Source organism: Emys orbicularis, chromosome 10 (assembly GCF_028017835.1).
Source record: "Emys orbicularis isolate rEmyOrb1 chromosome 10, rEmyOrb1.hap1, whole genome shotgun sequence".
Classification (NCBI taxonomy): Eukaryota; Metazoa; Chordata; order Testudines; family Emydidae; genus Emys; species Emys orbicularis.
This window is the reverse complement of record NC_088692.1, coordinates 90683459-90695641: the sequence shown is the minus strand read 5'-3', so window position 1 is coordinate 90695641 and position 12183 is coordinate 90683459. Positions and strand designations below refer to the sequence as shown.

At 48.5% G+C, this 12183-nt stretch overlaps 1 protein-coding gene across 1 annotated transcript in view; it reads right to left on the bottom strand.

Moving 5' to 3' along the window:
* PPIP5K1 (diphosphoinositol pentakisphosphate kinase 1) overlaps positions 1–12183 on the bottom strand; it is a 115856-nt gene that overhangs the window by 46761 nt on the left and 56912 nt on the right. The window contains exons 24-26 of the mRNA XM_065411547.1: positions 9333–9449; positions 8585–8749; positions 5789–5879 (exon numbers count right to left, since the gene is read on the bottom strand). Of these exons, the coding sequence (XP_065267619.1) occupies positions 5789–5879; positions 8585–8749; positions 9333–9449 (373 nt within the window). The remainder of the gene's footprint in view (positions 1–5788; positions 5880–8584; positions 8750–9332; positions 9450–12183) is intronic.

Sequence of the window (12183 nt, the reverse complement as noted above, 5' to 3'; positions counted from 1 at the left end):
AAGGCACCCAGCACTGGACATACTGATCCAGATAAGGATGTACAGTGATGGCCTATTTTTCTATGCTAACTTCTATTTGCTGCTGTCTTCACTGAGCTCCTCAGGGCCTTAGCAGAAGAATTCTTCATCAGAGTACCCTTGCTCAGAGAATTGATAGAGGGATGCAGAATCTTTCCCACCCAGAGCCCTGCTTTGTACCTAAGACTGAACGCAAACTCCTCACCCCAAGAGATGATCCCTTCAGTTGGAGGTCTGAACCTTACTGGGAGCAGGCAGAGTGATGAAATTTGGCACGGTCATTATCTGTTCCGGAGAGAAACAGGAGCTCAGTCTCCAGGCCTCCCAATTTGCCATTTGACACCAGTTCTAAATTCCCCATTTAACTCAGAGATTCCCCTGGTGCATCTATGGAACATTATTTTGTTTTCTCATAGGTCATCTGATTTTCTCCTCCCTCTTCTTCTCCTGGCTGATCCTCAGTTAACTAAAAAGCACTCTGGGATTTTTAGTCTGTTCATGGACTCACCTCTGCATTCCACCCAGAGACAAATTCCTTTTTCTTAGTTTTCCAAGGAGTAGTGTTTGCTGAGTGTGAAGCAGCTAGCTTAACACAGCACCTTTCCTGTCAGAGTCTTCATGAGAAAGAGACAGCCTGCAGAAAACAACCTTCCCAAGGAACAGGAATTTCCATATGCGATCACATCAAAGGCCAATTCAGACCTGGAACCATCACCTACTGCTATTCTGGACCAGAAGAGTGGCCCATCCACTTGGTATCCTCCTCTCCCTGATGCACTAGATCACACCATTAGACCATTTAGTCCAGTATCCTGCCTCCAGCTGTAGCCAGGACCAGATGCTTCATGGAAAGATGTACATTGTTTCCATATCTCACTGGGCAATACTATCCCATATAGGGAAATTGATTCCTAACTCTATAACTCATTTGTTTCCTGAAGCAGGACTATGACCACCCCTGTAATTTTATCCTGAAATTGTGACACTTAGTATAAGATAACACTATTTTTCCATCAGCTTTCAAAAGGAGTTAATTCAGTTCATACAACCAGAACAATTATTTGGGAACCATCTGTTGCTGCAAAGCTGCAGAAGAGGCATCAGGCTTGGTCAGCCAGCAAGTGGCTGAGAGGACAGAGACATGCAGGGATGAGAACACCTCCCAGTGCAGCCAGGGGAGATCACAGCTCCCAGAGGATGAGCTTAGAGATTGTGCTACAATGCAATTATGACACCAAACAGCAGAAATAGAACACAAAGAGGCAAACAAACTGTGTAGCAAGAGCTCTATGTCTAATCACTTGGCTGAAGAGAAGGCAATGGAAAGGAAGTGAGAGACAGAGAAGATACATGACTATTCTTGGAGCTGGCTAGCTCAATACAATTGGCCGGGTCAGGGAGAATGAGCTTGTGGAACTGCAATGCTTTTATATGGATCACTTCTCCATAAAGACTCTACATAACCTACCCCCTCAATCTCTCAAGCTGTGACTGTGGCCCTCCCCATTTCCAGTGGAACATTTTAAGGGCTCCAGCAGAGTAAACCCAACTCAAACTTACTATGATGATAGCTCGGGAGGGAATGGTACCAGCCCTATACCCAGGGTCCTCTCCTGTCTTCTCCCTTTTGTGTTTGTAACCATTCTGGTTTTATACCAGAGTACTAGCACCATCCTTCTCCCTCCATGGCAATAGATTAAGAAACACCACCAGCCAGTCACTGGCAAGGCCACTTAGTGGGGAAGTAGGCACAGCCTGACACTGGAGCAGGACTTGCTCAAAGCCCAGCAGTAGCAACAGGTGGTAGTGGCTAACAGACCCACCCACAAGAATATGTGCTGAAGCCCAAGCCAGAGGGAGAGGCAATCTAAGACCAGCTGTCCTTCCTACTCCTCCCCACACATAGAGAACACACATCTCAGTTGTGAAGGGGATGAATCTAGGTTTCAATAAAGCCAGACAAATGCATTAGGAAGGAAGAGACCCATGAACACGTAACAGATGCATTGTCCCTTTCAATACATCAGAGGGATAAATACCAGGGAGGGAGAGGAGTTTAAGTTAAGCGCTAATGCTGGCACAAGAACAAATGGATATAAACTGGCCGCCAAACTAGTGTAGGCTTGAAATTAGAAGAAGGTTTCTAACCATCAGAGGAGTGAAGTTCTGGAACAGCCTTCCAAGAGGAGCAGTGGGGACAAAAAAAAAAAAAAAAAAAAAAAAAATCTAAATGGCTTCCAGACTGGGCTTGAGAAGTTTATGGAAGGGAAGGTATGATGGGACTGCATACAATGTCATGTAGCCAATCTGTGAGTGCGAGTAACAAATACCCTCAACGGCTGGTGATGGGACACTATATGGGGAGGGCTCTGCGTTACTACAGAGAATGCTTTCCCAGGTGTCTGGTGGGTCTTGCCCACGTGCTCAGGGTCTAACTGATCGCCATATTTGGGGTCAGGAAGGAATTTTCCCCCAGGTCAGATTGGCAGAGGCCCTTGGGAGTTTTCACCTTCCTCTGCAGCATGGGGCCCGGGTCACTTACAGGTTTAAACTAGTGTAAATGGTGGATTTTCTGTGACTTGAAGTCCTTAAATCATGATTTGAGGAGTCCAGTAATAATAATAATAATAATAATAATAATTAATGGAGATATCCCATCTCCTAGAACTGGAAGCGACCTTGAAAGGTCATCGAGTCCAGCCCCCTGCCTTCACTAGCAGGACCAAGTACTGATTTTGCCCCAGATCCCCAAGTGGCCCCCTCAAGGATTGACTCAGCCAGAGGTTATGGGTCTATTACAAGAGTGGGTGGGTGAGATTTTGTGGCCTGCAATGTGCAGCAGGCCAGACTAGATGATCACAATGGTTCCTTCTGACCTTGAAGTCTATGAGTTTTTATGAACCCAAATCCACCTAAGAAGAAAGGCGCATCCCCAGCAACCGTGGCTCCACAAGTAACCCACCAGCACAGATCCCTCAGTGCAGATACAGAGCCCTCTGCAGAGCAGTGACCATTGGGGTCACACGTGCCGCCCTCACAGAACTGATCACTTGGTACCGCTTGTTCCTCCAACTTACTCAGTACTGCTGAGACTCTACAGTGCAGATGACTAGTGAGAAGACTGGTTTTGTATTGACAATCTAGTTAAAGATCCATAGACCCAGAGTAGTTAAGGGCCCTTTTTGCACCTCAATGGAGCCTGCAGCAGCCTCTTCCAATACTGAGTGAGGTCTAGGGAAAGCACAAGAGCAGGTAGTCAGGGATATCAGATCTTTATAGAGTACTAAACAGAGGGCCAGCCATCAATGCCTGAACCTCTCTGATATTGCCATATCAAGCATTCAGTCTTCAGGGACAGACATTAAAACAACCTTAACCTAACGGTTCAAAAGGAGATTCCGTTAACTGGGTGAGAATTAAGTTCAAATCTTAAGAGGGGGTTCATGCACAGATGTGGAGGAAAGACTCAGGGCCTTTTAGAAATCTCTTGGCTGTAGGATGTCTAAGGGCTGGTCTTCACTACCCGCCCAGATCGGCGGTAGAAAATCGATCTCTTGGGGATCGATTTATCGTGTCTCGTCGGGACGCGATAATCAATCCCCGAATCGACGTGCGTACTCCACCAGCCCAGGTAGGAGTAAGCGCCGTCGACGGGGGAGCCGCAGCTGTCGATTTGCCGCTGTCCTCACAGCGGGGTAAGTCGGATCAGATAAGTCGAATTCAGCTACACTATTCGCGTAGCTGAATTTGTGTATCTGAAATCGATCCCCCCCGTAGTGTAGACGTAGCCTAAAACTCAGAGAACAGGGACTTGAACTAGTGCTGCTGCTAGGAGGACTTTGGCCGTGCCTCAAAGGTGACCTGCAAGGATGTTTAAGAAAATCGGTTTGACCCTACTTTGCCGCTTTCTGGTGTATAATGGCAACCTGAAAGGTCTGAAGCTTGTGACTTTTTTTAACCTTAGGAACATCAGGAATATCAAGTCTGGTCTACCCTGCTTTTGCTGGATAACTTTCTTGGAGCTTAAATGTGAACTCTTCCACCTAAATTAAAGATTCAAAAATCTGCCTCTTTAACAAAGACATCCTTTCTCCTAAACATTCTAGGGTACGTTTACACTGAGATACAAACCCACAGCACCAACTCTCAGAGCCCAGTCAGCTGACTCTGGCTCGCAGGGCTCAGGCTGCAGGGGTGAAAACTGCAGTGTAAACGTTTGGGCTCGGGCTGGAGCCCAGGCTCTAAGACCCTCCCCTCTCATGGGGTCTCAGTCCAGGCTCCAGCCCAAGCCTGAACATCTACACTGCAATTTTATAGCTCCCCAGCCTGAGGCCCGCGAGTCCAAGTCAGCTGACCTAGGCTAGCTGCGGGCCTTTGATCTCAGTGTAGTCATAGCCTTAGACTTTGGAGCTCAGTGACCTGCTAAACAAAACCCAGAATTTTAAAGTGTGGTGAAAAATCCCTTTCCCTCTCAATTGCTCAGGTTTCACTTTCTTACAATACTGTATTTGCACTAGTTCTACAGTGACCATAGAGCCTTCCAAGGAGACAAGAACTGAATTCATAATGTTAAAGAACAAAAAAAGCAGAATTTTCTTTTGACAAAACCTGGCGGGACTTCTTCATACAACATAAATAAAAGCAACAAAGTGCACATGCTCATTTACTTTCCCTTTGGACTGCCAGACTTTTAGATATAGTAAATATTCCAGGACTGCAGAGACAGAAGCAGGCGCCTTCTGTATTGTTCAGAGTGAACACCTCCAGCACCTTGCTGCACTAAGCTGTTTTATGGATAGTTTGCAATCTCCCACAAAAATGTGCTATCCTTCTAAACCATCATTATCTGCATCTATCAAGGTTCCGCTTTGCAGGCAGTCAGCAGCAGAGATTTGGGCTCTGGATAGAGAATTTGACTCTGTTTCTGCAACAGGAGTTCTGGGAACATTAGGAGGCTGTGATCAACAAAATCCAAATTCTGGCCTGACAGGACAGCACGGTCATGGCTTTCTTAACCTTGCACCAAATGTTTGGCTTTACTAGGCAGCATGACAAAGCGCCAACACAATCTGACTTCAGTGCCCAGACCACAGATACTTAACAGAGGGAATCTGTGCTAAAAATACTTGAAAACAGTGCCCAGAAGTTTTTTCACCAGCTTCAACTGGCACTCTAGCTATGAAAAGCTAACCAGATCAGTGATGGGTGCTATGAGCCGTCACCATTGAACAGACAGTGGTTGGTGAGTGATCTCTATTCCCTTGATGAGGCCAAAAATCTTAACATGAGGAAGAAGGGATTATAGACAACAATCCATCTATGGGAAGAGCCTGGCAAATGAATAAATTAACCCAGCTGTGATACCCATTTCAGTTCTATACAGCATGCCCGTTTCAGTTCTATACAGAATCCACGTACATCAACATCTCAGATTTTGGCCAGTAACTTTCCCTCCCTCTGCTGAGGATCAAATAGTGCACCGTGAAATACGCTGCCATGGGAGCAGAAACCTGCTCTGCAATTATGCATCTGCTACAAAAGGTAATGTGTGCACTTTCAGCAGTAAGGACCTTGGCTGCGTGAGGGGCTGAGGAATGAAGGAGATAGAGAACTGTACAGGAAACTTATTGTATGCTGTAACATTACATAAGAGGACATAATACATACACAGACATACATGGAACTTGAGCCAGATGTACATGTGGAGGGATGGACAGACGCACACAGAGAGAGAGAGGTACAGGAGGACACGTCAAGTACAGGCTCGTACCTAGGCCACTTTGCTTCATTTCGGCAGATTGTCTGGAGTAGGAGGAGAAGAGGCGATACCCTCCAGTTTTGGAAGAGGACTCGGACAGCACCTGTAGAAACAAGAGGAATGCTGACTGCACCATTAAGGATTCCTGGCTGCTCTACCCACCACCCTCAAAGGACTTCGCAAATGTTAGTAAGAGGTGGAGAGGATGTGTCTCATTTTAAAGACTATGGGGAAGGGACAATTTCACAGGCACAAAGAGTCAATTTGTGCCTGATTCTCACTGGCAGTCACAGGGAGTTAAATGTTGACCTGCCTTTTGCACCTTTAGAAGGTTCCCCCTAAGGAACCTGGCACAAAGCTGAGAATAGAACTCAAGGAGTCCCAACTCCCATGCTCCAGCTCTGATCACCAGAGCATTTCCCCTCTAGGGCACACACACAACCCATGTCAGCACCACCAAGTGCAGTTGTTTCCACATAAGAACAGCCATACTGGGGCCAGACCAAGGGTCCATCCAGCCCAGTATTCTGTCTCTGACAGTGGCCGTGGTAGCAGATGACAGAACAAAACAGGGCAATTTCAAGTGATCCATCCCGTCATCCAGTCCCAGCTTCTGGCAGCTGGAGGTTTAGGGACACTCGGAGTATGGGGTTATGTCCCTGACCATCTTGGCTTATAGCCACTGATGGACCTATCCTCCATGACCTTCTCCAATTCTTTCTTGAACCCAGTTATAGTTTTGGCCTTCACAACATCCCCTGGCAACGAATTTCACAGATCAACTGTGTGTTATGTGAAGAAGTAGTTCATTTTGTTTACTCTGCTGCCTATTAAGAAACTGGGTTCATCAGATGAAATTGCATTATGAGAAGGAGTAAATAACTCTTCCCAATTCACTTTCTCTGCACCATTCATGATTTTATAGACCTCTATCATATTCCCCCCACCCTTAGTCGTCTCTTTTCTAAGCTGAAAAGTCCCAGATTTTTTAAATCTTTCCTCACATGGAAGCTGTTCCATACTCAATCATTTTTGTTGCTCTTCTCTGTATCTTTTCCATTTCTAACATATATTTTCGGAGATGGGTCAATCAGAACTGCATGCAGTATTCAAGATGTGGGCATACCATGGATTTATATAGTGCCACTATGATATTTTCTGTTTTATTATATATCTCTTTCCTAATGGCTCCCAACATTGTTAGCTTTGACTGCCACTGCACACTAAACAGATGTTTTCAGAGAAACTATCCACAATGATTCCAAGATCTCTTTCTTGAGTGGTAACATCTAATTTAGACCCCATTGTTTTGTATGTATAGTTGGAATTATGTTTTCTAATGTGCATTACTTTGCATTTACCAACACTGAATTTCATCTGCCATTTTCTTGCCCAGTCATCCAGTTTAGGGAGATCCCTTTACAGCTCTTCACAATTAGCTTTGGACTTAACTATCTTGAGTAATTTTCTATCACCTGCAAATATTGCCACCTCACTGCTCCTCTCCTTTTCTAGATCATTTATGACTATGTTGAGCAACACTGGTTCCACTACAGACCCTTAGGGGACCCTGCTATTTACCTCTCTCCATTGTGAAAACTGACCATTTATTCCTACCTTTTGTTTCCCATCTTTTAACCAGTTACTGATCCAGGAGAAGACCTTCCCTCTTATCCCTTGACTGCTTACTTTGCCTAAGAGCCTTTGGTGAGGGACCTTGTCAAGGCTTTCTGAAAGTCCAAGTACACTAGATCCATTGGATCACCCTAGGATCCTCCCCAGACCATGGTTAATTTATTGTGTGCCAATCACCAAAAAGGGACCTGGGATTTCCTGGCTGACAATAATAAGGAAGGCCCAAGACAGCCAAAGATCCCTCAGCCCAAAACATCCCTTCCCCAACCTCCAAGAAAACAGCTAGAATCAAGGGAGTGAATAGTCCCAGAAAGGAGGAGAGACAGTGCTGAAAGCAACTCGAAGGGGATTTGGATACCTGTGAGCTAAGTCCCCACCACTGAGACTGCCCATCCAGACTGAGCCTGAGGACAGGGAGTAAGGCCAGCCCAGCTCAGTTCAGTTGCCTTGGCAGGACAGTGGATAGACAGTCCTATAAGTATATCGGCCCTATGGCAGACTAAGAACTTTGTAATAAACCTCCACTGCCCAACGCAAATCACAGACGGCAGGCACCACCCCTTCCCATGAGCCTACAGGAGGCAGATAAACTGGAAAGTGCCATATGGCCTAACTTCATGAGACAAGTGCAGAGTCCTGCACTTAGGACGGAAGAATCCCAGGCACTGCTACAGACTAGGGACCGAGTGGCTAGACAGCAGTTCTGCAGAAAAGGACCTAGGGAGCATATGGCTCCGTGCGCTGCCTCTCTCTGCAAGCACCGCCCCCGCAGCTCTCCCGGCCAATGGGAGGTGCGGGGGGCAGTGCTTGAAGGCAGGAGCAGAGCACGGAGAGAGACCACGGTCCCTGCCCCCATGGCTGTGGGGCCGCGCTGGCTGCTTCTGGGAGCAGCGTGGGGTCGGGGTAGGCAGGGAGTCTGCCTTAGCGGCAGCCACACTGCATCACCAGAGATCGCAATCGATTGGGAGATCCTCTAGTATCGACCACTCGATCATGATCGACCGGTTGGTGACCACAGCCCTAACTCCTTTCATGGCAGTAACTCAGATCCTGGTGCACTGTTAAAAGGGTAGTCCCAGAAAAATGCAGCTTTTCTGCAATGATAAAACTGAGATCCCCAGTCTGGGCAAGAGGACTAGATCAGAGCAACTGAAACTACACCTGCCCCATTACCTCCATGGACCCAGTTTTCCGGTTGCGGATCAAGGGCGATCTCCGCTGAATGCAGATTGGCTCAGAGGGCTGGGATGACCTTTCTTGCGCTTGGTCTGTCTCATCAGTGCTCTTCACTTTGGAGAGATCCTCCATGCTGCCCTGGTTTGGCTTCTTATCATCATTCTGCATGAAGGAAACACAACTAGCAATGCAGGCCCAGGTGGGATTTATTGAGAGGAAAAACAGGCCCAGCAGAATTCTAGTCAGACACTTGTAATCGCACTTTGTTTTGTACATCTCCCCACACACAGCCTTGAAACCTGAGACAGATACAAAGTACCCAGCCAGCCAGGAAACTCAATCCCGCAAATGACCCTCAACTGCCAGATAAGCTACTGCAAGAGCAGGCTTGAGACATGGCCACTGCTGGCCGACGGAAGCACTGCAGCATGCAGTGGAGCTGCTAGGTATGTGCTTATCAGAGTGTGACTAAGGATTCTGGGTCAGACTGCGCCTGGCCCTGCTGTGAGCACACCAGAGCCTGCTCCGCCAGTATCACAAGGGCTCTCCTGAGCACACTTGGGTCCCAGCCCCTTTTCTAAGGATGGGGGAGAGGTGGGCCTGTGGCTTCACCTCTCTTTCATTAGCACGCTGCTTTCCCCTCAGGGGCAGTGCAGTTGGTGTGCTCCACACCATCTCCCACAAGGCCTGTGCCTCAGTGACACAGGCAGACCCTTCAAACAGGGCACAGTGACTGCAGACTCACTTCTGCTGATGCAGGCCGAAAGCCAAACCCTGTAGGGGCACTTCCATCTTCCTCACATCCCTTCACACCTGGGCTGAAATGCAGCTCCACGTGAAAACGCTCCTCTGAAGATGGGTCCTGAGAACACAAAAATCAGCCCCACCTTCAGCTGTGGTACTGGCCCTCAGCCCTTTCTCCGCCATGCCAAAACAGCACACACCCCAAACACACCGCTTAGGCGGAAATGCAGAAGCAATGAGACAAGCATAGACACGCTAACTTGGGCTTTATGTCTCACCCAGCAGCACAGAGCTCAGTATTATGTTTATCACAGTAGCTTCCGGAGGACCCAATCAGGACTGGGCTATGCAAACATACCCAGAGACACAGTACCTGCCCTTCCTTCAAAACTGACCACACACTGAGGAGGGTGAGTCTTACACCTTCCTTGACTTTGGCTTTATAGATTATGACTTCCAGGACAACACAGGCCAGGGACTCTCACCCAGGATGCCTCCTGGCTGGGCTACAGCAGATCTTTGAGAAAGACACACCCAGTCTTGATTTGAAGACCCCCTGTGAAGGAGAATCCACCATATCCCTGGGCAAGTTGTTTCCAGGGTTAATTACCCTGACTGTTATAAACTAGAGTATAAGGTGGGAAGTTTTATTTGTCTACTTTCAGCTTTCCAGCCATTGACTCTTTTTTTCCACATAGTGGACAGAGATATTTATTGAATACTTCTGTCTTTTCTGCATCATTATTGGCAATTTTATCATCTCTATCTAGTGCAGACTTACACCATTGCTAGGATTTTTTTCCTGGATATTTAAAAAATTCTGTTATTGTCCTCTTAATCCTACTGGCTATAGATTTTTGGCATTGATTCCTTTGACATCCCGTGTCAATTGTCTGCATTTCATGACTAAAAACATAAGAACTTAAGAATGGCCATACTGGGTCAGACCAAAGATCCATCTAGCCCAGTATCCTGTCTTCTGACAGTGGCCAATGCCAGGTGCCCCAGAGGGAATGAACAGAACAGGTAAGCATCAAGTGATCCATCCCCTGTCACCCATTCCCAGCTTCTGGCAAACAGACGCTAGGGGACACCATCCCCGTCCATCCTGGCTAATAGCCATTGATGGACCTATCCTCCATGCAGGGCCGGCTCTGGCTTTTTTGCCGCCCCAGGCAAAAAAGCCTCCGGCCGCCCCCCCCCCCTGCGGGGGGGGGGGGCGGCGAGCCCCGGCGGGGGCTCCGCTCTCCCGCCGGGGGGAGGGCGGCCGGAGCCCCGGGGTGAGGGTGGCGAGTCCCGGCGGGGGCTCGGCTCTCCCCCCGCACCAGAGGGCTTCTGCCCGGGCCGCTGCACACTGGGGCCGGGAGCGCAGCCCAGAGGCTGCTCCAGCCCTGCAGCCCGTGGGGCAGCGTGGTGGGTCCAGGCAGAGCGGGCAGGGGCCCAGTGGGCAGCGCGGGGGCGTGGGCCGAATCTCTGCTGCTGCCGGGGAGCCCCGCGCCTCTCCCTCCCGCTTGCGGCTGCGGCTCCTTCCCGGCGGGACGCGCCCCCCGGCCTGCCGCCGGAGGGGAGGGCGGCCGGAGCCCTGGGAGGAGGGCGGCGAGCCCCGGCGGGGGCTCGGCTCCCCCCCCCCCCCCCGGCGGCCAGAGCGCCGGGGGCAGGGCGGCGAGAGGGCGGCGAGCCCCGGCTGGGGCTCGGCTCTCCCCCCGGCGGCCAGAGCACAGGGCGGCGAGCCCCAACAGGGGCTCGCCGCTCTCCCCGGGGGGAGGGCGCGGGGGGGAGGGCGGCCAGAGCGCCGGGGGGAGGGCGGCGAGCCCGGCTGTGGCCCCACTCTCCCCGGCGGCCCGAGCGCTGCGCCGCCCCCCTCCAGGTGCCGCCCCAAGCACCAGCTTGGTTGCCTGGTGCCTGGAGCCGGCCCTGCCTCCATGAACTTATCTAGTTCTTTTTTTAACCCTGTTTTAGTCTTGGCCTTCACAACATCCTTTGGCAAAGAGTTCCACAGGTTGACTGTGCATTGTGTGAAAAAAATGCTTCCTTTTGTTTTAAATCTGCTGCCTATTAATTTAATTTGGTGACCCTTAGTTCTTGTGTTATGAGAAGGCATAAATAACACTTCCTTATTTACTTTCTCCACATCATTCACGATTTTATATACCTCTATAATACCCACCCTTAGCTTTCTCCCAGCCTTATTAATCTCTCCTCATATGGAAGCCATTCCATACCCCCAATCATTTTTGTTGCCCTTTTCCAATTCCAATATTCTTTTTTGAGAAGGGGCGACCACATCTGCATGCAGTATTTAAGATGTGGGCGTGCCATGGATTTAAATAGCGACAACATGTCTTATTATCTATCCCTTTCTTAATGACTGCTAATTTAATAGATTTTTAAGGCCAGAAGGGACCATTATGATCACCTGTCTGACCTTCTGCATAATGCAAGCCATAGAATTTCATCCAGTGATTACTGCCTCAAACCCATCATTTAAGTCATTGCTATCAACCTCCCCATTTTTCCATTTGTGCGTGCAATTCTATAGTGCTCTTTTCTCTTCCCTTTTTAATCAGGATAGTTTTTCTGTGATTGGGAAATTTTGATTTTTTGGGCATTTACTAAAAGAATTTTTAAACAACTTCCAATTATCATTCATGTTGTTTGAAGTTTGGGGAAATTAGCCCTTTCAAAGTGCCAAGTAAATATATTACTGGTTAGGATAATATTCTGTTTACAGATAACAAATGTAATTAGGTCGTGCTCACTTACACCTAGGCAACCACTACTGTTTAGCTCAGTGATTAGTTTATCTCTATCAACAAGTTAACACAATATTAGCCACAAATGCCATCGCTGGG